General features: G+C 45.1%; 1 protein-coding gene across 3 annotated transcripts; it reads left to right on the plus strand.

The window, feature by feature from the left end:
- Positions 1-27,717, plus strand: LOC123097396 (aminopeptidase P1). 3 transcript variants are annotated; one of them, XM_044519108.1, is made up of 16 exons: positions 1-300; positions 469-532; positions 1,398-1,537; positions 1,927-2,211; positions 2,345-2,467; positions 2,538-2,798; positions 3,483-3,569; positions 12,982-13,049; positions 13,796-13,859; positions 15,207-15,341; positions 15,427-15,507; positions 16,061-16,115; positions 26,162-26,266; positions 26,362-26,433; positions 26,555-26,679; positions 27,355-27,717. In XM_044519108.1, the coding sequence occupies exons 1-16, from the start codon at positions 187-189 to the stop codon at positions 27,520-27,522; spliced, it is 1,947 nt and encodes a 648-aa protein (XP_044375043.1). In that variant the 5' UTR covers positions 1-186; the 3' UTR covers positions 27,523-27,717. The 3 variants fall into 3 exon arrangements, 2 of the variants coding, with proteins under 2 accessions (XP_044375043.1, XP_044375042.1); XR_006447159.1 differs by having other exon boundaries at positions 124-382; positions 26,524-26,679; XM_044519107.1 differs by having other exon boundaries at positions 124-382.

Raw genomic sequence — 27,717 nt, forward strand, 5'->3', positions numbered from 1 at the left:
TCCTATACCATTGCTATCCTATGAACCAAAGGAGACCTTCATGTTTTATCAAGAATACTTTTTGTAGTAGTCAGGAAAATAGTTATAATAAAACTTCAAGAACAAATAATCAATTTCCTCCGCGAACTCATCGCATCCTAAGCGACCAAACACACCCCCGACCACGTGACGGAGAAGCCGAGGATAATGACGTCGTCGTCGGCGGCGAGGAACCAGCACCTGGATGAGCTCCGCGCGCTCATGGCGTCGCACTCGCCGCCGATCCACGCGCTCCTCATCCCCTCCGAGGATGCCCACCAGGTTGTTGCTCCTGCCGCCCGCGCCGATCGGAACTGATCAGGGTAGATCAGATCCTGTCGGGCTCGACTGCGCCGAGTTTAGGGTTTTGTGATCTCTTCTGCTTTACTGGTTCGTTCCTCTGCTCGATGGTTGAGAATTGGTTTGCTCATCTGGTTCGTGTTCGTGCAGAGCGAGTACGTGTCGGAGCGGGACAAGCGGCGGCAATTCATCTCCGGGTTCACTGGGAGCGCTGGCAAGTGTTAATCCATCCGTCTTCTTAGCTCTTAGTCGATCGCTCCTTTGCCAATTGCAACGAGTTCAGGTCGACAGCACCGCCTATTAGTTGGCAATACTAGGTTTGTGTTGTTGTAGGCTTGTAGCAACTTGTTTTGCCACTTGTGTGCTACATCAATTGCAAGCGGCAGCAGGGAGGTTTTCAAAGTAGCTAAGATAGCATGTCATCATGGTGAACAATTGATCGAATCCAGTATCAGCTTCGTGCTTTGTTGAGGCTTGGTCAGGTTTTATTATGCGATTAGTTGAGTTCCCGTTCGTTGCCATGGAACGACATATATTTTTTCCTCTAAGCGCACTGAGCCACTTCTCCTTTCTGCAGCTGTGATGAATCCGTCATCACGTCCTCCAGTTGTGCACTGGCCCCTTCCCCCTTGCATACTATCTACACTTGCTGTCTTCTCCCTTGAATCCTATAGCGGATGCCCTTTCCATCATGTCGATCTCTCTCACATCATCTCCTCCTGTCACCGTCGTTTACCACCAATCCCATTATTGTCTCCTCGGATAGCTGGTTGGGGCTGTGGAGCCTCCACCTGTATGAGGTGAACACCAGATGGCATGGCACATCGACGCTCGCCCCCATCAATTCTGTCATAAAGAGTATGGGTAGGGCTAGCTATATATCTGTGTGTTGCCATGGATTAAAATTTTGGATTTTCTCGACATGTTTCATCAGAAAGGACTTCATTGATTTGAATTATTATGTTGGTATGGATATCTGAAAGTGTGGGTGTTGCAACATGCCGAGCCTGATGTTCATTATTTCCTTTTACTTAGTTGTCACGCGTCTTATTTGGTTCGTATCCTCAATTCCTATACAGGGTTGGCCCTTATCACTACAAAGGAGGCGTTATTATGGACGGATGGACGATACTTCTTGCAGGCCACGAATCAACTTAGCGATCGGTGGAGACTCATGCGCATGGGAGAAGACCCACCAGTCGAAGTCTGGATAGCTGATGTAAGTATTGACCACCTTCCCTTGCACATTTGGTTCAATTTTCTAATCTACCACACAGAACTTGTACAAATGATGAGGAACCTACGATGCTGTCCGTTTTGAGTTCTGCCACAATTTCAGTGATGTGAATCTGCAAATGTGGTTTTCTTGTTCACCATAGTAAGGTTATCTCCTCAGAGTTCTGTCTAAATAGATATAAGCGTTCAGCTTCAGCATTTAAGGAAACACACCAATCAATCTGTAATTGAAACTGCTTGTTATTTCTTCAAGAGTTGTGGAATATGTCAAAATTGTGAACGCCTTAACTTCATTGCCATCTCACCATCTGTTAATTGAATACTCGTCTCTAATTTAACTTGTGAAAACTAAATCCGCTGTTGTGTTCTCAGAATCTCTCGGCTGAAGCGGTTATTGGAATTGATTCATGGTGCATCTCTGTGGATTCTGCTCAGAGATATGAGCAAGCATTTTTAAAGAATAATCAGACGTTGTTTCAGCTTTCCTCTGACCTCGTCGATGAAGTTTGGAAAGATCGTCCTCCGAATGATGCTACACCTGTAATTGTGCACCCTGTAGAATTTGCTGGGCGTAGTGTAGCACAAAAGATGAAGGAGTTAAGAGAAAAGTTACAACATGAAAAGGCTAGTGGCATTATAATTACTGCCCTTGATGAGGTACAGTTAATTGATTTGCATCTTAGTTTCACTCATTCCGTACGGTCTATTAAATTGAATCTGTTCTATTTTCTCAAATTTTATAGGATTTATGAGCATCTTAATTTCCTCTTTATATAAATCCCCATTTTAGGTTGCTTGGTTGTACAATGTTCGGGGAAATGATGTGCATTACAGCCCAGTGGTTCATTCTTATGCTATTGTAACCCTGCATGGTGCCTTCTTTTATGTGGATAAGAGAAAAGTAACAACTGAGGTCAGTGAGTAAACTGAATGTTTTAAATTTGCAATCTTCCCATTGTGGTGTTAATGGTGATCTGGTGCAGGTTAAGAATTACATGTCTGAAAGTGGTATTGATATCAGAGAGTATGATATGGTTCAGCTGGATGTGAGCTTGCTTGCATCTGGACAGCTGAAAGGCTCTGCAGTTAATGGTAGCTTGCACATGGAAAAGGATATCAACGTGGCGGAACAGTCCAAAATCTGGATTGATTCAAATTCGTGTTGCCTTGCACTCTACTCAAAGCTTAGACCAGATCAAGCTTTGATGCTGCAATCGCCCATTACTCTACCAAAGGCTGTCAAGGTTTTTTCTTTTCTTTTCTTTTCTATGCATGTGTGTTTAATAGAAATTCGTGTGCATGCAATCACCTTTAGCCTTTCCAGTAGACTGCAATCACCTTTAGCTTTTCCAATGGATTATGACATACATACCATTTTTTTTAAACTCCCCTAAATCTAGTACTGTTAAGAAAATTTATGCTTCATTATCAAGCATGGGAACTTGATATTTGCATGTGCCTAAATTGCGCTGGATAAATGAGCCCAGTAATTTCTAGGAGCACCAAGAGGACGCATTGAAAGAAAGAGAAGTGTTAACATTGAGTCACTCAAATGAGTTAATTTGGTATCAGCTATCAAGTATAATGAAGTGTTAAAAACAGGTTTTGCCATAATTGTGTGTACTGATCATATCCCTTTTGATTGTGAACATATATTATCACATTAAACAAATGTTTCATGTTAGAAGTACATCCTGTAAGGCTGTAACTATTATGCAGAATACAGATATAATAGTTTGCACGCTAAAAGTGTATCTTGTTCAAGCAATTTTTTTTTTCTTATTTCACTTTGTATTTTTGCATAAGCTAAAAGTGTGCATTTCAGTTAGTACGTACGGGTATGTAAGATAAGCTATATGTCCTTGCAAGTTCAATCATTTAGTATTTTTTTGCCTAAACATTTTAAATTTGTTGTAATGATGATATAGAATCCCATGGAGCTGACTGGTTTGAGGAAGGCACACATTCGAGATGGCGCAGCTGTTGTGCAATACCTGGCTTGGCTGGATAATCAGGTCAGTTAATTAGACTTTTTACTTGTAAATGCTCTGTGACTTAAAACATGGCATAACCCTACCGCTTCCTAGGATCTGACCTCTAGGGTCTTAAGCCGCCTCCCTTGCCGCCATGCATGGGAACTCCAGCAAGAGATCCTAGTGATGTGGTTGCCCCGCTTCACGCCCCCCCCCCCCCCCCCCCCCCCCAATCTGCAGTTTCAACCATTTTCACAGCCCAAATCCTCTTCTCACCGGGCTAAACGGCTGCGGCTGCTACCCTCCATGCCCTTTCTGACACCACAGGCCGTCGCATCACCTCCTTGGGCTGAGTGGCCTCGACAATGTGGCTGCACATAACCCGACCTGGTCAATCTCATCCTTGCCCTTGAGGACCATGCACTTGCTGGTTTCCGTGGTTATCGTCCGAGCCTACTAGCCCAGTTCTCTGCTCTGGCGTGCTCTCGAGTTTGTTCACGTTGTAAGAGAGGTGCTGTTCGTGAAGCTGCTCTTGAGGATGGGAGGAGGTGATTTACACATCAAAAGGTGGTAGCAGTGGCGGACCCAGGAATAGTTGACGCCCCAGGCGAGCAACTAATGGCTAAAAACCAATTTCAAGGCATACAAGAATCAATCTATGTTTTGCATAACTAATAAGAAACCAAACGTGATATTCAATGGCAGCATTTGTTCCATGATGGGTCAACTAATAAAGCAAGACAAATCAAAAGACAATATGTGGCATAGATAAATGATACAGAAGATTGATACCAAATCAAATGATTGGTTGATCTGAGCCTCCCATGACTACATCTTCAATAGCAGACATCGCTAAACCTTCAATCATCAATTTTGAAATGCGAATCAATGCATAATATAGCAGGCAAAACTAATTAACAATAGATGCAAAATGTGAAAACTTACGTGTAGGACGAGGCAAAACACCTTTACGTGTGCGATAACCTTGAAATCGCTCAATGATCTTGGATTCTTCGATACTAACAAATACATCTCTCTCAATGTAACATACCATTCTATGATTCATCCAATCATCACCCATTTTGTTCCTCAATCCGGTCTTGATAATGCTCATTGCTGAGAATGCCCTTTCCACGGTTGCGGTTGCAACAGGTAAAATCAATGCTAACTCAACCAGACGGTAAACTAAGGGAAAAGTTGTGTGCATATCACTTTTAACCATATTCATGGCAAGATGACCAAGATCATTGCAATTCATCAAATGTGGATCACCTCTTGCTTCCCGAATGAATGAGTCTAGTTGGTTTCTAAGGACAAAAGTAACTTCATATGTAGAGAAGTCAGCAGCATACATATTAGCAAGATCTACTAGCTTGTCTTCATTATAATTGGCAAATGAATTCTTGGGATCAAGACAAGCAATGCATCTCAACAATTGAGTAGACCTTTCAGCAAAGCGGTTGTTCAACTCCACAATAAGTTGATCATGCAACACATTGAATATTTCAATTTTGACATGATGGTTGTAAGTTACCAATTGCCCACCCCAAGACCTTGAACGGCCATTAGCAGTTCTTGTATCTTCCATATTTGGCACTACAATGTTGTATTTGACACAGAAGTCTGTTACCTCTTTGAAGAGCTCATCCCAACCATTCTGCCTTATCTCTTGAATATCCTCCAATGTGGTTTTAATCAATCCCACAGCACGTACAATATTTTGATTTTTCAATTGCAAGCATTGTGACAGATTGTTAGTCTTGCCCAATAATCTAATCATAAGATGCAATATGAGAACAAATTCAAAAGACTCCATGTGCTTATCAACCCCGCGGCTGTAGTTCTTTGGGCAACATTATCTGCATCATTGTGTAAATTTCTAATACCTTTAGAACTGGTTTCCACATCTCAACAAGACGACACAATGTTTTATGATGCGATCCCCACCGTGTATCACCAGGTCTTGCAAGGTTAGTTAATTGGTTTTTCCCTTTTCCCTCAAGAAGTTCCTCGGCCTCTATTTGGCGTACTATTTCATCATGTTGCTCTTGGGCTAACTGATCATGTCTTTTACAAGAAGCGTTAACAATGTTAACAACCATGCTTGTGTACTAAAAAAAATCCCTTACTGATGAACAACACTTGGCAACAGCAACAACCGCTAATTGTAACTGGTGGGCAAAACAATGTATATAATGAGCATAAGGATTTTCCGCCAAGATCAATCTTTGCAATCCACGAAATTCCCCTCTCATGTTTGAAGCCCCATCATAACCCTGCCCTCTCAAATTAGACATAGATAAGCCAAGATTACCAAACATACCATCCAAAGCTACCTTCAGTGAAGTTGCTTTAGTGTCAGGAACATGCTCAACTGCCATGAATCTCTCAATCACCTCCCCTCGTTTGCCGAGATACCTACATAAGACAAAGGAGCATGATTAATATATAAGAACTTTAAGAAAATACACCTATAAGGCTACAATAACACACACACAAGCAAATGTACTGACCTCAAACACATAGCCATTTGCTCCTTCATAGATGCATCTCTGGACTCATCAACAAGTAATGCAAATTTACTATCTCCAATCTCCTCAAGAACGGCACTGGTGGTCTCTTTTGCACAAGCCTTGCATAAATCCTTTTATCTTATGTGATGTCAGCTTATGGTTATCTCCCGCATCCCCAAATAATTTTGCCACCTTTGGGTCTTTCTTTATGAACAAGTCCAACAACTCTTTAAAGTTACCCTTATTCATTGAGCTAGTAGACTCATCATGACCACGAAAAGCGAGAGCTTGTAGTATCAAAAATTTGACAATACCCAATATAATCAAGAGACGGGCTTTGTATTCTTCTTCTTGCTTCTGAGAACCCCTATCAAAGACATGTGGCAGATTTTGTCTTTGATTTTTGAAATCCTCATAATGTTGCCTAGATTTATTATGAGCACTATCATGCTTGCCAACATGCTGATTAAAAACTTTAGGTCCATCCTTCCAAGATTTGAATCCATTTCTCGTGAATGCTTCAATACCATAGTTTTCAGCTCTTGGTTGCTTAAACAGAAAACAATAAAAGCAAAAGGCTGATTTTTTTTCAATGCTATATTCCAACCAGCCGCGATGATCATTGAACCAATAGTCATGAAAGCTCCTACCATTTATCTTTTCATATGTATGATTAGTTGGTTGGCAAGGACCCATACTAATGTACTCCCTTCTAGCAAGATCTCTAATGTCTGGATCTAACACCTCAATTGGTATTCTCTTACCGGGGTCAAATTCAACATCACCGGGTTTGAGTTCAGCTCTAACATTAGGGGCAGATTCAACATCAGTTGTTTGAGCTGAAGGACCCGTTTCTGCAGCTTCGGTGGTTCGAACTTGAAAAAAAGAATTCAATGTCTTGTTTCTTTTGCTCATCTTGCGCTCCTGTAAAATTTTAGAGAAACAAAAATTTCTCAATGTCAAAATTGGTTTCTACATGACAACATCTAACAAACAGACAAACAGTGACATCTAGCAACTAAAATCATCATCATCCAATCAAATACTGACAAGACAATGGCATCTATAAACAAAAACAGGGCATCAAGTCATCAAAATTGTACTGAGAAAGTGAGGACTACCTCACTGGACACCGGGCCGGGCAGCCTGCAGGCTGCAGCCTCGCGCGGTCGCGCCCTCGGCGCCTCGCCGGACGCCGGACACGGCGAACAGGACAGCAGCCGCAACCCGCAGCGGCAGCGGCACAACCGGGGGGGGGGGGGCGCTGAAAAGGGGGGATCGGGGTACTGCCGGACGGAGGCAAGAAGCTGACCGGCGACGACGGGTGTGACCGGCGACCGGCGACGGCTTAGGGTTAGTCAGGTCCAGTCCAGACTGAGTCGGGGGCAGAGCGTCTGGCTGTTGCGAGTTCGTGCGGCCGTGCGGGTGAGTTGGCCTGGGCGGCCTGCCGTCTGGGCCTGGGCTTGGACCTGGGCTGCGCCCCAGGCCAAAGTTTTTTTATTTTAAATATAGGCCTATGATTTTTTCCATGCCCCAGGCAATGGCCTGGGCTGCCTGGGGCCCAAATCTGCCCATGGGTGGTAGAGCTTTGCCAGCACTAGGGGAGACATATGCCTTGATGGCTCCTGTGCTTCCCCAAGGAGCAGGAGGCTAAGGCTGTGTTTGGTTGAGCTGCAGATTCTGAAAAAGCTGCTGTGAGCTGTGACCTGTGAGAAAGCTGCTGTGAGCTTTCAGCTGTGAAAAAGCTGGAAGCTGTTTGGTTGAAACAACTGTTAAACTGTAGATTTGACTGAGTTGTCTGCAATGCCCCTGAGATTGTTTATATGCTAATTGACGGTAAAACACCGATATGCAAGTTAATTGACACATAAATTACTACTTCGGGAAGAAAAAAAAATTCATTTTTTAAATGTTGCACTATATATGTATATACAAACATGAGAGCACTATACATCTTTGATTGCACAAGACATGCATAAACAGGAGAGCACTATACATCTTTGATTTCATAGGACATGCATAAACAGGAGAGCAATTTATTTTCATACACGCATGATATACAATGTAGCTCTGGATCCAATTGAGCCATGAGTTGTTATAAGAAATCTGACCATAATCAGCTCAACTACTAATAAACACTAAAATTGTTGGTGATCTCCTAGCTTTCTTCAATCGCTCATGTAGCACCTGAGCTCATATCAGCAAGCCAACAATCATGCTGAATTAACAATCTTGAAGGCAAACTTTACTTGCAATGATGTCTTCAAGAAAATACTTTATGGGCAATGCTTCACAAACTCTTGTGTTGTCTGTCACACAGATCGCCAGATTTTACCTGCAATCTTTGAGCACAAGGGGTCAAGAGTCGTGTGTGTTCCATCTCAAACAAACAAGAAACTATACCGACGACAACATGAAACAACAACACTATGAGCATGTTTCTCTCCTGCTCTCGTGCGAAATATGGCATCGATGTACAATTTAACAATCAATCACATGCCAATAACCATTCTGTACACACATCTCCCTCGTACTGACACAACATTTCAGAACAAACACTATTCTTCCTACAGGCATTCTCACAAACACCTTGCAAGCATACTCCATACCATGTACTAAACAAACAGAAGATGATGGAGGGAGGGAGGGGATGAGGGAAGATGGTGGCAGACGCGGGAGGTGGCGTCGGCGTAGCTCTCGGGGCGTTGCTGTTGGGCGGGAGGGCGGCTTCAGGGAGCGACGACGCTGCTGGGATGGGGGCGGTTGCTCCAAGGGAGGCGTCGAGGCGGGGCAGAGGAGGGTCCAGCGTGGCGGCGGACGCAGGAGGCGGCGCCGACGGCGGAGGGTAGGCGGCGGCGCTTGCGGCGGCTAGGAACCCTAGCTGCCCGCACTCTGGACGAGTGGAAAGAGACGGGGACGAGGCGCTCTCGTGTCGTCGTGGTGGGCTTACGTTCGGGGGGAGAGAATAGATCAAAAGGTTTTCCACTTACCAGTGCCAAAGGGGGGTAAATACCACACAACTATCAGGGGACAGCTAAAAATGCCAAGCTGAAGTTGAGGGTACACCGGTTGCGACAATTGCACTACGAGGAAGCTACAACTTTTACAACTTTTGCTTCTCATTCTCACCCTTTGGCCACCTTATAGCTTTGAAAAGCCAGAAGTTGGCTACAAAAGGCCAACCAAACACAACCTAAGTTGGGGGTTGAGAGTGAAGAGGAGACCAAGGATGTGTTTGCTTGGGATAGTCAAGGATGGGTTAGGGCCATCCCTATTTTTGGATGGGATAGTCAAGGATGGGTTAGGGCCATCCCTATTTTTGGATGGGATAATCCAGTTTGGGTGTTTGTTTGGTTCAAGGGATAGAGATGGTTGGGATGAGTCGGTTGGAGTGTTGGTGGTGGATGAACATGACCAAGTGGGTTTGAGATGACCCTCTCATCTATGTGGTAAGATTACCCCTATATTTTGCTTGAACAAGGTTTTAAATCGTTTTGTGGCATCATTATAGCTATGCCAGCTATCGTGGAAACTATTTACAATAGTGTTTCTAAAGTAAAAGTAGAAAATTAAGTGTCTAACAAAAACACTGGCCAAGTAAGGACAAAGGAGAATCATCATTTAATAACTAATTAATGTATGGATAGATGGCTTACTTTCTTTCTTGGTTGTCACATCGTGAGTGCCGGTGGGAGTCGCTTGGAAGAAGTCGCCAACCGGCCGAAGCTCCAACATCAAACAACCTCCCAAGAAAGATTGGATGCTTCATTGTTAGGGTTTCTATTGTTTCATGTTATTTAGTTACATACATGGTCGTTTTGGATTAAGTTTGCGTGTACAAATGATTACAGGCTATTTTTGTCCCATGCACACGTACAAGATAATACTTTAGCTATAGCTGATAGTGAGCTATACCAAATCACATGCTATAGAGGTCGTCGTTAGGATAGTGGTACAAAGTGCCATAGCTTGGCTTTTGAACTCTCAAAAGGCTGTAGCTACCAATTTAAATCCTTGTGTATGAAGTCTAATCCTACAAGAAATATTGTCACAAACATATAAATTATCACAAAAATTGCATTTCGAAGAAATATCATACATGCGTAAACTATTAACAACAACAACAACAAAGCCTTTAGTCCCAAACAAGTTGGGGGTAGGCTAGAGTTGAAACCCATAAGATCTCGCAACTAAGTCATGGTTCTGGCACATGGATAGCTAGCTTCCACGCACCCTTCTCCATGGCTAGTTCTTTGGTGATATTCCAGTCCTTCAGATCTCTCTTCGTGGACTCCTCCCATGTCAGATTTGGTCTATCCCGACCTCTCTTGACATTATCAGCACGCTTTAGCCATCCGCTATGTACTAGAGCTTTCGGAGGCCTGCGTTGAATATGCCCAAACCATCTCAGACGATGTTGGACAAGCTTCTCTTCAATCGGTGCTACCCCAACTCTATCCCGTATATCATCATTCCAGACCTGATCCTTCCTTGTGTGGTCAAACATCCATCTCAACATGCACATCTTTGCTACACTAACTGCCGAACATGTTGCATTTTAGTCGGCAAACACTCAGCGCCATACAACATTGCGAGTCGAATCGCTGTCCTGTAGAACCTGCCTTTTAGCTTTTGTGGCACTTTCCTGTCACAAAGAATGCCAGAAGGTCGACGCCACTTCATCCATCCAACTTTGATTCGATGGCTCACATCTTCATTGATATCACCATCCTTCTATAGCATTGACCCCAAATATCAAAAGGTGTCATTGTGAGGTACCATCTGCCCATCAAGGCTAACCTCCTCCTCGTGCCTAGTAGTACTCCGCACCTCATGTACTCAGTTTTAGTTCTACTATAAGCCTTAAACCTTTTGATTCCAAGGTTTGTCTCCATAGCTCTTTAACTTTCTATTAACCCTCGCCCGACTATCATCAACTAGCACCACATCATCCTCAAAGAGCATACAACATGGGATATCTCCTTTTATATCCCTTGTGACCTCATCCATCACCAAAGCAAAAATATAAGGGCTCAAAGCTGAACCTTGGTGTAGTCCTATTTTAATCGCGAAGTCATCAGTGCCGCCATCACTTGTTCAAACACCACATTATCGTACATGTCCTTAATGATGGTAATGTACTTTGTCGGGACTTCGTGTTTCTCCAAGGCCCACCACATGACATTCCACAGTATCTTATCGTAGGCCTTCTCCAAGTCAATGAACACCATATGCAGGTCCTTCTTTTGCTCCCTATATCTCCATAAGTTGTCGTACCAAGAAAATGGCTTCCATGGTCGACCTCCCAGGTCCTTCTTTTGCTCCCTATCTCTCCATAAGTTGTCGTACCAAGAAAATGGCTTCCATGGTCGACCTCCCAGGCATGAAACCAAACTGATTTTTGGTCATGCTTGTCATTCTTCTTAAGCGGTGCCGTGACTCTCTCCCATAGCTTTGTTGTATGGCTCATCTGCTTAATTCCACGATAATTAGTACAATTTTGCCTTGTTCTTGAAGATTGGTACTAATATACTCCGCCTCCATTCTCCTGGCATCCTGTTTGCCTGAAAAATGAGGTTGAAAAGCTTAGTTAGCCATATGTCGCTCTCTCCGAGGCCTCTCTGCACCTCAATGAGGATACAATCAGGGCCCATCGCCTTGCCTCATTTCATCCTTTTTAAAGCCTCCCTGACCTCAAACTCCTGGATTAGGCGCACAAGACGTTGTACATGTCCTTAAAAGGATGTCATTGGAGACAACGACTATCTTATCAACCATTACATGCAAGTCTTAAGTACATGAAACAATGAATTTTGATTCACAGAAGGTAATGAAAGCATATGTACACAATTTACGTGCTTTCCTGCTTAGAGCATCTCCAGCAGCTTCCAAAAAAGCCTTCCCTATAAGTGTGTATTGGGGCTCTCCCCATAAATTTATTGGGTTTCACAGGTGTGCTTCTGTAGCAGATCCCCAATACAACTTTCCCTATACTTAGTATGACATATGTGCCACACCTGTCAGTGGCTTATCTCTCTTTCTCTCGTGTGCACGGAAGACACCGGCACGGAAGACACTGGCGGAGCTTCGGCGATCAGCGGCATGGTGGGGTGGGGGCCTGGTGCGGTAGGCAGCGGAGCTAGTGGCTTACGATGGTGGTCCGGCGGCGGTCCTGCGAGCATTGACGGTGGTCCAACGGTAATTGGCGGCGGCGCGCTGATGTGTCTTGTATTGGGAAAAATATAGGGGAAGATGCATCTCCTCTATATAGGGGAAGTTGGGGTGTTTTTGGGTGAGATCCTAAAAATTATTGTGTTTAGGGAAACTGGTGGAGCGCGTTTTCTCTGTCAACTTCCCCTATACGTGATTTTTTTTTGGGAATAGGGGAGCTGCTGGAGATGCTCTTATAACTTACTTTTAACTTGGACGCTCACAAGCCCATGACTGCTACATGTTTTCCTGCTTAAAAAAAATAGAAACATATTATTTAACTTTTAAGAGATGTATATTATGAATTGTTTGTGCTGCAATTACTAACAAAATGGTAATGAAAATTCAAAAAAGTATGTTGCTTAATATCCAAAGAGATATGTTTTTTGAGAATATATGTGTATTCGAGTGAGGTAATTTAATCTCACCATTCTTATGCAAGAGGTGAGCTGATCATACTTATTCCATTCTATCTCTCCAACCAAACGCTATAATGGAACCATTCTGCTCCATCTGTACGGAACCAGTCCCATTCCAGATTCCGCTGGAATGGAACCATGACATTACACTCCACTTGGTTCTCCAACCAAACACACCCTTAATTTGCATCTGATATGGAGCTCATGTACTTTGATGATGTGGCATGCTTATCCATGATCCTGTTCAACATGTTTAGTTGGTATTTGCTATTTGCTTTGATGTTAGTTTATTTTGTTTTCCTCTAATCACAGATGCAAGAGAACTATGGGGCCTCTGGTTACTTCAGTGAGGCCAATGGATCACAGAAAAAAGAGCATTTGTGAGTTTACCCTTTTATTTTTGCAGTTTGTTTTTTGAGCATCCTGTGAGCTGTCTTTAGTCTAAGATAGAGCCAAGCATTACTACACAACGAAAACTATTATATGTTCCTAGAGTAGTCTGCTAGACATTTTACGTGGTTTTCTGGAGTGGGGATTTGCATTAGAAGTGCATATGTCTTATAAGACTAAGTGGCTTTATGATAAATGAACTTATGATTCATCATTGACCAATCTTTTGTAACGGAACACCTAATTATGTCATCATGATTATGATACATAATTAGGCAGTCTTTGGAGCAAAGAGACTTAACTGGTTCATGATGATTATGGGGAGTGCTAGTGTCATTTTTTTTCAGTAGTGGTACTGATAAAAATTGTGGTTCCTTCAAATATCTCACTCCGGCGTCTGAGTGTTTTAACTGACCATGAGATCTGTTTCTACTGCAGTATTACTAGTGTGCACTTCTATTGTTGGCTTATTGTTACAACAATAACATATCGTTAGTTCTACAGGCGCATTCCTTGTAGTTCCAAGTTTCAACTATCAGACCGAATTTTCTATTTGCATCTTATTTTTCAGTACATGAAAAAGGATCTTGCATCCATGCTACGTCACCTATTGAATGATTTATTTGCCCTACGCTCTGCATCCTATGATAAACACATGCATATGTTTTACTGTTGTTTATTAGAGGGTCAGAGACCAGGGATTTGGTTATGTTAATCTGCTCTTTTTGTACTTCAGGGAAATAAAACTTACTGAGGTTTCTGTCAGTGATAAACTCGAAGCCTTCCGTGCGGAGAAAGAGGTATTCTGCAGTATTTATGGAATTTACCATCCCAGCAAGTCACTTGATAGTATACACGGAATCTGCTTAAACATAAACCACTTTTCATGATCCTATCAGCCAGTTTTACCGACTTCTTGTGTGTCCCATTATAAGTTTGTCACAACCGTAAACTGAGGCTTAAGATAAGGCCCCTAGGTGCCTTTTAGTTTTATTTGCAATTCCAATGTGGGTGTTTTTTTTGCAGTAAATTAGTAGAGCATAAATATGCAGTTACAATGTCAAGGCATAGTAGCCTGGTTCGCAGGTCAAGGGTGCGATCCCTGTCCTGGGGTCAATCGACCCCGATCAGGGCCGGGGACGACGTCGGGTCGAGCTAGATCGATTGCTGGATTGCGACCTTGATCGATGGACGCTGACCTAGATCGATTCCCGATCGATTCATGGGGAATTGATGCTTACCATGCAATCGCACTCCAATAATCTGAACTCTTCCGGCCTGCCGGAGTCCGCCCTTCCACGATCCGCTGCTAAGCTGACGTCCATTTGTGCTGTCCGCTGCCATATGCGGCGTCTCCTGTCCTGCTCCCACCATTAATACGCCGTACGCGAGCGGTGAGCCACTAGAGATTTCGACGCCGATTGGGGAAGCACGAGGCAAAAAGAATGGCGGGAAAGGCAAACAGGAGAACGTGGAGTCTGATGGGGGGAGGCTTGGAGCTTGATCCATGCCAGACTGGAGCTTTGAAGATGAACCGACGAAGAGGGATTTGGTCATAGTTGTGCAACCAATGCTTCGTAGGAAAGTAATAATCACGCCATGGGCTGACTTGTGGCCCCATTTTATAATCAATTTTTATTTTTATTGTGTGAAATTTCAGGCCGGATCTTTTCCCTTCCTGCAATATTGGGAAGTATATCGGTGCAGGTCGTAAAGTTCTTTCTTTCCCTCCATGCAAAAATTGGGATTGCGTACCACAACCCGATGTATCGTACCGGGGTCATCGACCCGAAAACCTTTGGATCGCGATCCACACCAATTAGCGTCCTGAAGAAGTATACCCCTCATTGAACCTCGTTCCGGTGGGGTGTCCACCCGCTACCCTCGACCTCGTTCCTCGACCAGGGCGACCCAGATTCCCTGCAACTATGTGTCGCGGTGACATTGGTACTAATATGTAGTGTTGTGGTGTTTCTTGAAATATGTGTGTTTTTGGAACATTGTTTCTTAAAATACGTATTTTTTTGGAACATCTTTTCTTAGCATGTTTTATTCGAACTTATATTTAATACCCATTCCTCGTGGGCATTTTGTATTCAATCTCTTGATACATATCAGCTTTGACCAGTCATTATATGTTGCTGCAGCATTTTAAAGGTTTAAGTTTTCCTACGATATCATCTGTGGGGCCAAATGCAGCAATAATTCACTATTCTCCTGAGGCAAATACATGTGCGGAACTTGATGCTGATAAAATATATCTCTGTGACTCTGGGGCACAGGTTGAGTACATATCTGTATTGAACTGCAATTTTCTGTTTGCGGATTCCATAGAATCTAATGAATTTAGTGATGGTATACTTGCAGTACCTGGATGGCACTACAGACATTACAAGAACTGTACATTTTGGTAAACCCTCAGAGCATCAGAAATCGTGCTACACAGCTGTAAGTTATATTTTTGATTACTTGTTCTTAATATATACTATAATTTATTATGAGATATGGAGTCAGGTTGTATATTTTTTGGAATATTATTTCTTCAAGCGTGGCATCAATCACGGTGTTTTCATGTGTTCTCACCTTATGAACTCTCCATTTATGGAGTTAAAGAATTCCTTGAGCTTACAGCTTAACCTTGTTACTCAATTAGTAGTTTGATCAATGATTGTCACACAATATCCAAACACCTCACCTGTTAGCTCAGCTACTATTACTATCGGTGCTTTGTGATTGCCTGTCCCATTATTCTGCTGTTAGAACACATGTTTATATTTCAACTAAAGGCAGTTTGATATTTGAAGTAGGCATGCTATTTTATTTACCTTATTATATTAAGTAAAATAACTCTGATCTTAAATACTTGACTTACGTTTGATCCATTGCCAATATATGCTGTGATAACTCACACCTAGTATAATTTCCACATTAATTTTTATTTTTGGACTACTTATGTTTGACCTCATGCTGATACCAAAGTGGTGTTGAATATCGAAAATAGGTCTTGAAAGGCCACATTGCCCTAGATGCTGCTGTGTTTCCTAATGGGACCACAGGTGAGTCGTTTTTTCAGTGTTCTTATGACGTGAACTCTTGTGCCTTCTCAAGAAATCTATGCATATGCATAGCACTGTGCAGGCAAAGCTTTTGTAGAGAAAATTATCAAAATATTGCAAAAGTTTGACATGTGATCAGCCATGCTTACCATTTTCGAGCTTGAACTAAACAAATATTGCTTTGGTTGAAAAGATTGCCTTCAGTTGAATTCATTTCCCTCTCAAATATGTTGATTTTGGTTATACTTTGATTGGATTAACCTTGTGAGGCATGCATCATGTGTGACAACAAATATGTCCGTGTAAGGCCAGGTCTGAAGTAGGAGTAGGTCATATTTGGAGGACACTATCAAAAGTCCAAACAAAGCCTTGCTATCTGCATAGCATAGTTATTACAATGAAAGAATTGGGAACATGATGAAATATGTTCCACAACCTTTGTCGGCGAGTCCGGTCCAAGGGCTGCGGAGCGGGAGGCATAGTTGTAGTTTTCGATTACGCAGAAGCACACAAAAGTACAGAAGGTAAATTGACAGAGGAAATATGGGAAGAGCTCTTTACTAGTGATTCTCATCTACTGTGCGTAGTATGGGTGCTCTCCTCTTTGTATACCAAATGTGAACGGCTACCGATGCATGCTGGAGGGGGTGGGATTTGAGGGGGGAGTGTTTGCAGGTTCTCATTCGCAATTCTCAGCGAGGAAGGAGCTATAGTAATAACGAAACATCGTTCAATTGCCAAAGGTTTAGCTAACATAGAGCTTACAACCCAACCGAAATGAGTGTACTAGTTTAACCTAAGGTACCATATAAACAAACGGGAAACCAGGCGGAGTGAACAAGGGAGCCAATTACTCCAGCCTAGATAGCAAGCCGGCTAAGCATCTCCTCATAGGAGAACTTCTGCTAGGGTAGCATCAACATCGAGTTAGGGTGGAGGGGTGAACGCCAATGCCTCTACCATGGGCACCTCTAAGGCGCCATCATAGGAGTAGATTGTGCTCCTCTGGACAATGGAGATACCCTGCTCCAAAGTGGTTGCGCAACTAGGTTCTACTCCGTCATCTCATGGAGGCAAACTATGTGCTCCAGCCTCTTGAATTGCTTTTCGAGAGAGATCCAAAAGGGCTAGGGCATTGTGTTCTGCCATGTACTCATTTTGCAGGGTCCCGTGGAGATGGGAGTTCAAGAAAATGCATTGCCTAGGCATTCCCCTATGAGTGGTGAGGACCATCTGGGTCCCCAAGCCTATCGTCCTCTAAATTCACTTGGATTCAAGGATGATCTCCAGGTCGAATGCTTCTTGGGGTAATCTAGCCCATTATGGCCAAGCCGTTGTTCTCTTGGTTTATTGATTTTGGCCATCAGCAATTAATGCGAGCTTTGGGGAATTACATTGGGTAATCCATAGCATAAAGGCGATGATGGTTCACATTTATTTATCAAAATGGCATTCTAGTATATTTTAAAACACGCTAAAATATGCAATACTTGACGATTAGAAATAATGAACGATTAATCCATGACACTAAAAGCATATAATAAAATCGTGTACATTAAGGTAGCATGTTAAGCGCGTCAAAACCTGAAATTAATACAAAAACCGCACCCGAGAGGCTTAAGCCTAAATATGTGCAACAACAACAACAACAACAACAACAAAGCCTTTAGTCCCAAACAAGTTGGGGTAGGCTAGAGGTGAAACCCATAAGATCTCGCAACCAACTCATGGCTCTGGCACATGGATAGCAAGCTTCCACGCACCCCTGTCCATAGCTAGCTCTTTGGTGATCTGTTGAACATGTCGCCTTTTAGTCGGCCAACACTCAGCGCCATACAACATTGCGTGTCGAACCGCCGTCCTGTAGAACTTGCCTTTTAGCTTTTGTGTCACTCTCTTGTCACAGAGAATGCCAGAAGCTTGGCGCCACTTCATCCATCCGGCTTTGATTCGATGGTTCGCATCTTCATCAATACCCCCATCCTCTTGCAGCATTGACCCCAAATACCGAAAGGTGTCCTTCTGAGGTACCACCTGGCCATCAAAGCTAACCTCCTCCTCCTCAGATCTAGTAGTACCGAAACCGCACATCATGTACTCGGTTTTAGTTCTACTAAGCCTAAACCCTTTCGATTCCAAGGTTTGTCTCCATAAAACTTCCTATTTACCCCCGTCCAACCATCGTCAACTAGCACCACATCATCCGCAAAGAGCATACACCATGGGATATCTCCTTGTGACCTCATCCATCACCAATGTAAAAAGTTAAGGGCTCAAAGCTGACCCCTGATGCAGTCCTATCTTAATCGGGAAGTCATCAGTGTTGACATCACTTGTTCGAACACTTGTCACAACATTATCGTACATGTCCTTGATGAGGGTAATGTACTTTGCTGGGACTTTGTGTTTCTCCAAGGCCCACCACACGACATTCCGCGATATCTTATATAGGCCTTCTCCAAGTCAATGAACACCATATGCAAGTCCTTCTTTTGCTTCCTATATCTTTCTATAAGTTGTCGTACCAAGAAAATGGCTTCCATGGTCGACCTCCCAGGCATGAAACCAAACTGATTTTTTGTCACGCTTGAAATTCTTCTTAAGCGGTGCTCAATGACTCTCTCCCATAGCTTCATTGTATGGCTCATCAGCTTAACTCCACGGTAATTAGTACAACTCTGAACATCCCCCTTGTTCTTGAAGATTGATACTAATATACTCCGTCTTCATTCTTCTGGCATCTTGTTTGCATGAAAAATGAGGTTGAAAAGCTTGGTTAGCCATACTATCGCTATGTCCCCGAGACCTTTCCACACCTCAATGGGGATACAATCAGGGCCCATCGCCTTGCCTTCTTTCATCCTTTTTGAAGCCTCCTTGACCTCAGACTCCTGGATTCGCCGCACAAAACGCATGCTAGTCTCATCAAAGGAGTCGTCCAGTTCAATGGTAGAACTCTCATTCTCCTCATTGAACAGCTTGTCGAAGTACTCCCGCCATCTATGCTTAATCTCCTCGTCCTTCACCAAGAGTTGGCCTGCTCCATCCTTGATGCATTTGACTTGGCCAATATCCCTCGTCTTCCTCTCTCGGATCTTGGCCATCTTATAGATGTCCCTTTCGCCTTCCTTTGTGCCTAACCGTTGGTAGAGGTCCTCATATGCCCGACCCCTTGCTTCACCAACAGCTCGCTTTGCGGCCTTCTTCGCCATCTTGTACTTCTCTAAGTTGTCTGCACTCATATTCAGGTATAGGCGCCTGAAGCAATCTTTCTTCTCTTTAATCGCCTTCTGGACATCATCATTCCACCACCAGGTATCCTTATCTTCGCTTCTCCTTCCCCTGGACACTCCAAACTCCTCCGAGGCCACCTTGCGAATGCAAGTCGCCATCTTCATCCACACATTGTCCGCATCCCCTCCTTCCTCTCAAGGGCCCTCCTTAATGACCCTCTCCTTGAACGCCTGAGCTACCTCCCCCTTGAGCTTCCACCACTTCGTTCTAGCGACTTTGGCACGCTTATCCCTCTGGACACGAATCCAAAAGCGAAAGTCAGCAACCACCAGCTTATGCTGGGGTACAACACTCTCTCCAGGTATCACCTTACAGTCTAGGCACGCACGCCTATCTTCTCTTCTCGAGAGGATGAAATCAATCTGGCTAGAGTGTTGGCCACTACTAAAAGTCACCAGATGTGGTTCTCTCTTTCTAAAGAGGGTGTTAGCTACAATCATGTTGTAGGCTAGAGCAAAGCTTAAGACATCTTCTCCTTCTTGATTCTTGATGCCATAGCCAAAGCCCCCATGCACCCCTTCAAAACCTGTGTTAGATGTACCCACGTGGCCATTGAGGTCTCCTCCTATGAAGAGCTTCTCACCAATCGGTACACTCCTAACCATGTCTTCCAGGCCTTCCCAGAACTCCCTCTTGGTGTTCTCATTGTGGCCTACTTGCGGGGCATACACGCTGATAACATTGAGAACCAAGTCCTCAACTACCAGCTTGACCAGGATAATCTGGTCCCCACGTCTCTTGACGTCTACCACTCCATACTTGAGGCTCTTGTTGATCAAGATGCCTACACCATTTCTGTTTGCAGCCGTCCCCGTGTACCACCGCTTGAAGCCGGTATCCTCCACCTCCTTCGCCTTTTGTCCTCTCCATTTGGTTTCTTGGACGCAAAGGATATCAACACCTCTCCTCACCGCTGCATCAACTAGCTTCCGAAGCTTCCCTGTCAGAGACCCTACGTTCCAGCTACCTAAGCGAATCCTCCTAGGCTAAATATGTGCATTTAAAAAAAATAGATAGTTTGGGGGGCTTATGCGTAAAATAATTAACCATGAATGTTAATCACATAACTACATAGAAACTATAGGGGCTAAACTACAAATATCCGTGTCGAATTGAAAGACAGTGAGCCAATATGCACCGAATGCAACCAATCTATTTATTTTGAATCAGGCAATATGCCACACAACCCTTAGCGGCCCAAAACCATGGCAACTCGTTACCGGGGTGCAGCGACTTGGGTTTCCACTACTTGGCAGTGGTGGACACTATGGTTGGGGCTGAAAGCAGCAGTCCACGGTGCAGGGCGGGGTGGGGTGCTCGGGAGCCAGAAGCAAACGACGTGGTAATGCTCGTGGCGTGTGAACTGACCCGCAAGGCAGTGCATGACTAACACTCGACGGCTTGGAGCAGAGTTGGCGCCGCAGGGGTGGAGCCAGCCAGCGCGCTAGTGACGACTACAGATCGGGCACGCTAAGAGCTCGCGATGGCAGCTTGGCCTTGCGACGAGGTATAGCTCAGCGGTGGCACGTGGCTCAGCGTGCACCAGACGACGGTGCGTGGCCAGTGTTCGGCGGCTTGAGGTGTTGTCGAGGCCAGCAGGGGCCTGACGGCGAGCTCGGCTCGAACAAAGTTTGCGGCATGTGCACGTGTCGTGGCCTATGGGCGGTTCGTGAGCATTGCCAAAGCGCGACAATGGCACGAATGCGATTGGGCACGATAGCTGCACGGGCATGCCAGCGCATGGTGTCCAGCATGGCTGACAGCTTGGGCAGCTAGTGCACATCTGGCGTGGTAGGGCACGTAGGAGCTCGCGCATGGCATGTCGACGCTCTCAAGTAGTCGGCAACAGGATTTTGTGGCGGCCATCGAGGCCAATGCATGATGGAAGTGGTGCAACCCAGCCATAGTAGTCGGCAGTTCGGTGTGCGTCGTGCTCAATGACGTGTCAGTCGCTGACACGCACACTATGAGCTTCAGGAAGACTTGTCTTGTTTGTCTGCCTTCTGGCACCATCTACCTCCGGTGTAGTCAACAAACTCATTTATGCAAATAAAGAATCAACATTGGTGAGTGACATCAAGTTTGCTCGGTCTCGCTAGGTGCAAAATATTCCGTAAACTATGGGAATTGCAAAAACATAATCAAAATTAGATGAGGAATCCATTTTTGAAACAATATTTCGGATCAATACCTCTGTGACGATCAACAAGAGCCCGCTCGATGGAGGCTCAGGGTAGAGTTGGGGGAGCAGACGTGGTAGAGTTGGGGGAGCAGACGTGCTGATAACGTGTTCCGCAACTTTTAAAGGCGAGTCCAGTCCAAGGGTTACGAAGCGGGAGGTGTAGACGAAGTTGTCGATCATGGATGTCAAAATGAGAACCCCATTGGCCACTGAAGTTGTGTAGTTATTTATGAACAACTAGTGGCTGATATGCGCCTTGGCGCGCCCCACCACGGCATATTATATGGAATAGGGGACATAAATGCATGTGAACACATCTAAAACAAACACCGAAAGAAAACATACTTGGGTTGTTCAAAGAGATACAAATGGCGTTTGTAAATTCATATTATTTGATTGCTTCAAAGAAGTACTTTTCAGCACTAAACTTGTATGTCTTACAGTAAGATGCAAAATTTAAATTTGCACGCACAAATCTTCCATAGTAACAACATAGTGCTAGGTAATTAGCTGAGATTTACAACTTTGATTGGCACCTTCAACATATCACGTGTTAAGTCTGCTGGGGGACACAACCATGTATTCTGCACGCAGCTTGTCAGTCTGCGCTGGTCCGTGTGCCCCTGTGCGTGGCAGCATGCATCCTTTGGGCGGTGGTGGCTGTGCTGCCAAATGCCATGTTGCATGTGCCTCCATGTGCTGCCTTGCCTTTTCTTTTTAAACTTGATGCCAGATTGCTTGGCTTTGCTAGTATAAGCTGGTAAGCGTTGTCTGCTGACAGCTGAACGCACCAAGTGAGCAAGAAGAGAGCGCGCTCATTCACATTCAAGTTTTGCACATTGCCACACTCGGTGAGCGCTCGAGCTCCAGCGGCCACCACCGTCAAGGTCACCGCGCGCTCGAGCTGCCCCCGGCTCTAGCCCCCGCAGGCGCAATCGCCGCTGCCATCTCACTTGCACGCTGACATCGGTGTTGAGCTGGCCATCATCCGCGCTCGGTTGTGGTGAGCGGCCCCGACGGTTTTCGTGTTGCCGAAGGACCGAGGTAGCTTGCTCGCCTTGCCTCCACAGACAAACAGCCGCCGCGTACAACTCAGTCAAGCTGTTGTGGTTGCCGATGTCGTTCTCTGCAGCCTGGATCTGACGGCGCCTGAGGAAACGAACGCAGCTGTGTGAAGAGGACGAGGTGGGTTGCAACAGAGCAGGAGCACAAGACGGTGGCAACGCACCTCGCTCAAAGAGGCCATTGACGAGCACGAGATAGTAGCGGCGGCGCACCTCCCTGGCCTGGGAGGACTCGTTTCGCTTGATTCGTTCCGTCGCACCCGCACTATTCCTAATTTTTTTTTGTTTCTATTTTGAAAAAAAGGGGCGTGCGCAAGAGGGGGGAAGAGACTAGGGAGCGAGGCTGACAGCGGTGGCTGAATCTAGGGAAGGGAGAGAGATGCGTAGCGATACAAGAGAGAGGGAGAGACGGTGGTTGTGAGATGGGATGGCAGGAGAACGGGCTCGGGGCCTAGAAGGGGGTGTGCCTGTTAGAATAAACCCGAGGCGCGTAGTCGATCATCCGAGGACCAAGCAATCACACAAGCACGACACCGAGATTTGTTAACGAGGTTCACCGATATGGCTACATCCCCGGGGCCTGACTATGGGCGCTCCTCCCTACGACACCCTCACAATACCGCACCCCGGCCGCTCGGGCGCCGGCACACGCCGCCGGCTCCCCCTGCGCGCCTGTTCTATTATGTTGGCATAGGTTACATCGTGTGTCTACCTTCGCTATATATGAGAGGCCTAGGATACAAGTGTCCTACTAGAACACGACTCCATATCCTATCTAAACACAATACTACCCAGAGTCCAACTGTAACCTACCTTGTACACTATATTCGACACAACTCTTAACAAACTCCACCTTGGCGAATATTCTCCACCATCTTGAATTCGTCAATGCGTCAAACTTTCATGTACATTGGACTTGAGCTTATCCCATGAGTACCACTGCTACTCCATATGACTCCACCTGCAACTTGTAGTCCCTTCTTTTCTTGACCAGTCAACACTCGAGCAAAATTAAGTTCATTGTTACTCTAATTTGTGCTCCCAACTTCCAGAGTATCCGTCCAACGCCATCACACACTGATCACTGACCTGCGTGAAGGTGAACAACTCACATATTGGGTGTCACACATAAGAGTTACCTGAACTCAACATCACCGTTCATCACCGCTCCTTTCTTGACCGCCTGTCTGAAACTTGAAAGAATTTCACCATTGCTTGTAGTCATCCCGAGTCAAATTCGCAGTTGTCTCACCACATGTATGACCACCAGAGCCCTGGCCCGTCTCCATGGCCCGTGCATAGCACACGCCTTGCCGCTATTACCACGGCGAGCCTCTGCTGTCCCGGTCGAGTCTCAAGGGTCGCAAACCCACACCACTCAACCCCCACTACATAGTACCACCGATCATCACCGACCGATGACGAGTTTTACGCTTCCATCAGACCATTGGGCTCCAGTCCGAATTACGTGTCCCTTATTTTTCCCCGCTGAAATAGGCTTCGACTCTCTGGATCCTTACACCGTAGCCCCTCAATCCAGCTCCACCTTCAACATGACTCCATGGTAGATGATCAGTCCACCCTCGCGCCCCGTCGATTTCAAGCTCTGTGTGCGCGCCACCTTGAATCAACCTCGTGCCATAGTCTTGTCGAAGCCACACAAGCCCTCAGGGCCTGCGCCACGTGTTTCCACGCCCAGAAGTCGGTCACCATCAACATCACGCTCCTATGTCGCTGTCGCCGATCTCATCACCGTCTTCTATTCCAATCGACTCACGTCGATCGGACTACCTAGTCCGACCCAGCCGAACCTGTTCGACTGCACGACACACTCGAGGCTCCCAAATCATCTTCCGCGAATTCTAATCCATCACATGATAATTCCATCTTAGCTGACATGACTACCTGCAACGCCTTCAAGCATCCATGTTGTGCCAACAAATTTTTCATCCTTGTCTGCCATAACCCAAGGTTTTCAATCCCGTCGAACTTCTCCACCACAAATCAAGTACCCGTTGGCGCCATGATTCTTCATATGACTGACCCATGAACAATTAACCAAGCTGCTACCAGACACAATGCCTTGCAGTCCGTGTACGTCTAGCAGCCCAAAGTCTCTAACACCCTTCTCATGTACTAGTAGCAAAATACTAGACTGAAACTTGATTGAACTTGCTACTCACGAAACTTTGCTCCTTGATGCTTAGCCAGATCCTTTGTACTGCTACGTCACTGTTCTGTCTACTGCCAAACACATGACCCGATGCAAACTTTGCTAAAGCCTTCCGCTAATTCCGATGTTGTATCGCTGATGGATTTTCCTCGTTCGCTCGAATCAATCTGCCTGTGCATCGTGTACGAGGACTCGGTCCTCCTTTTTTTCCGAACAAATCTCGCGTATTGCCTTGGTACAGCACAACGCAACACATCTCGCCCTAGCAGCTTCCTTGCGCGATGCACGCGGCACGCCTGCACGTGGGCCACATGCTTCCACGTTGGCCTGGCTCGGCCAACCCTCGAGGACGCCCTTGCGAACCCTTGCGCTTCTGCTCTGCCGCCGCCACACATCTGCTGCCATCGACCGCCTCCTCCGTGCCGCCGCTTGCACGTGTTGCACTGTGTACGCTTGCCCGATCGATCCGATCGATCGCCGCACGTCCCGTCTGCTGCCTGTACACATCTCGCTCTGATTTGCTTTTGCCGATATCGCAGAGGACCACACCGTAGTCGACTGCATCTCAACTCAATCCTTTCTCTAAATCGACGACCTGCATCCTCAAATCGAACCTTGCTCATGATACCACTTGTTAGAATAAACCCGAGGCGCGTAGTCGATTATCCGAGGACCAAGCAATCACTCAAGCACGACACCGAGATTTGTTAACGAGGTTCACCGATATGGCTACATCCCAGGGGCTTGACTACGGGCGCTCCTCCCCGTGACACCGTCACAATACCGCACCCCGTCCGCCCGGGCGCCGGCACACGCCGTCGGCTCCCCTGCGCGCCTGTTCTATTATGTTGGCATAGGTTACATCGTGTGTCTACCCTCGCTATATATGAGAGGCCTAGGATACATGTGTCCTACTAGAACACGACTCCATATCCTATCTGAACACAATACTACCCAGAGTCCAACTGTAACCTACCTTGTACACTATATTCGACACAACTCTATCAGTGCCGAGCTGAAACCGAGTTTTTCAGGGCTATATTGTGACTTTGGAGGGCTGCCGTGGGATGATCGATCCGCCATCGATTTGCGGCCAAGATCAGGGAATCATGGATGAAAAAAAGGGTACGACGTGGATAGTGTGGCTGCGCACCCACTCGCGCAGAGTTTCTCTTGGCGAATTGGACAATTAAGACTAATCCTTGTATTTTCTTAGCGAAGCTAACTATTTATACGTGTACCTGCATTTGCATTTACATACAAGGAGATGGCATTATCTTTTATTTTTGCCGTTAATGGAATGTTCTGTGTAACTATTCAACATTGCTTGTAGGTCATGCTCTTGACATACTGGCAAGAACCCCACTGTGGAAAAGTGGTCTTGACTATCGGCATGGCACAGGCCATGGAATCGGATCTTATTTGAATGTCCATGAAGGTCAGATGGGTGACTCATCCTCTTTATTTTCTCTTAGTTCATCTGAATGAATAGCCATCATGGAATGATGTGACCATCTTTTTCTTTGTAACCAGGCCCTCATCTAATTAGCTTCAGACCTTCTGCTCGCAATGTACCACTGCAAGCATCAATGACTGTAACAGATGGTCAGTGAATATCTGAGCTCACACTGCTGTTAACAGTTCAAAATGGAATTACTTATACTCCAGTTTCAGTCCTGTTGTCTCAAATCCCAGGGAATGTAAGTTGCATAATCTCTTGTTGCAGAGCCTGGTTACTACGAAGATGGAAACTTTGGTATAAGGTTGGAGAATGTTCTTATAGTCAAAGAGGCTGATACTAAATTTAATTTTGGGGAGAAGGGTTATTTGTCATTTGAACATATAACATGGGTAAGTATTGTTTGTTCATTGTCCACCGCAATAGCTGTTATTGATGTTCTTTGTTTTCACTTTGAACTAGCGCTTCCAAGTTAGTAGCTGATGAAGTTAAGACATTCATGGAAAATAGCTGCTTTTCTAGGTTCAGCTCTCTGAGGAGGGTCTTCGATTTCACAATGTTATGAGCCCTGGAATTTCTATTCAATAAATAATACATTCTCTTAGCTTTTGCTGCTGTTTTTCTTATCCAAGTCAATATATTTCTTGTCTTATAAGTTGTTTTAAGTATCCTGAGTCCATACTGCTACCTCTGTGCCAAATTATAAGACGTTTTTGTAGGCTAAACTAACCTACAGAAACGTCTTATATTTTGATACCGAGGGAGTACTATACTAGGATCTGATGTATGATGATTGCTATGTTTAAGTAATGTATAATCTGTCCTGGCAAGGAATCCCAATCGTGCCTCCAAAATAAGGGAAGTAGCATCTCTTTAAATCCTGCAGGGAGGTCTTTCAGGCGAAGCCTTCAATATTTATCACTGATTCACATTTAATATAAGAAAACTTTGCAGGCTCACCGGCATTTCCATAACCTACTGTTCTTTTCACCTGTTCACTTGAGCATGTGTTTCTTGTCATGTACCACTCCTTCCTCGTATGCTGATGAATTTCTTACGTCGTGCAGGCTCCATACCAGACTAAACTTATAAATACTGCCTTGTTGACCCCTGCGGAGATCGAATGGGTAAACTTGTACCACTCCGACTGCCAGAAAATCTTGGAGTCTTACCTAAATGTTCAGGAGAAGGAATGGCTGAGGAAGGCCACCGAACCTATAACTGCGAGCAGTTAAGCCAGCCACTTCATGGTTACTGCTGTTGTGAGCCAAACGTAGATAGATGGCTGCCCGAATATTTAATCAACTTTAATAAGTGTGAATTGCGCCAAGTGAGCACCCGTATTCTTTATGTATTTCGTGCCGCCTAGCGTGAGGCCGGAAATAAGAATACAGATACTGAATGAATACTGAATTGTTACTTCGCTTGAA

Source organism: Triticum aestivum, chromosome 4D (genome assembly GCF_018294505.1).
Source record: "Triticum aestivum cultivar Chinese Spring chromosome 4D, IWGSC CS RefSeq v2.1, whole genome shotgun sequence".
Lineage (NCBI taxonomy): Eukaryota > Viridiplantae > Streptophyta > Magnoliopsida > Poales > Poaceae > Triticum > Triticum aestivum.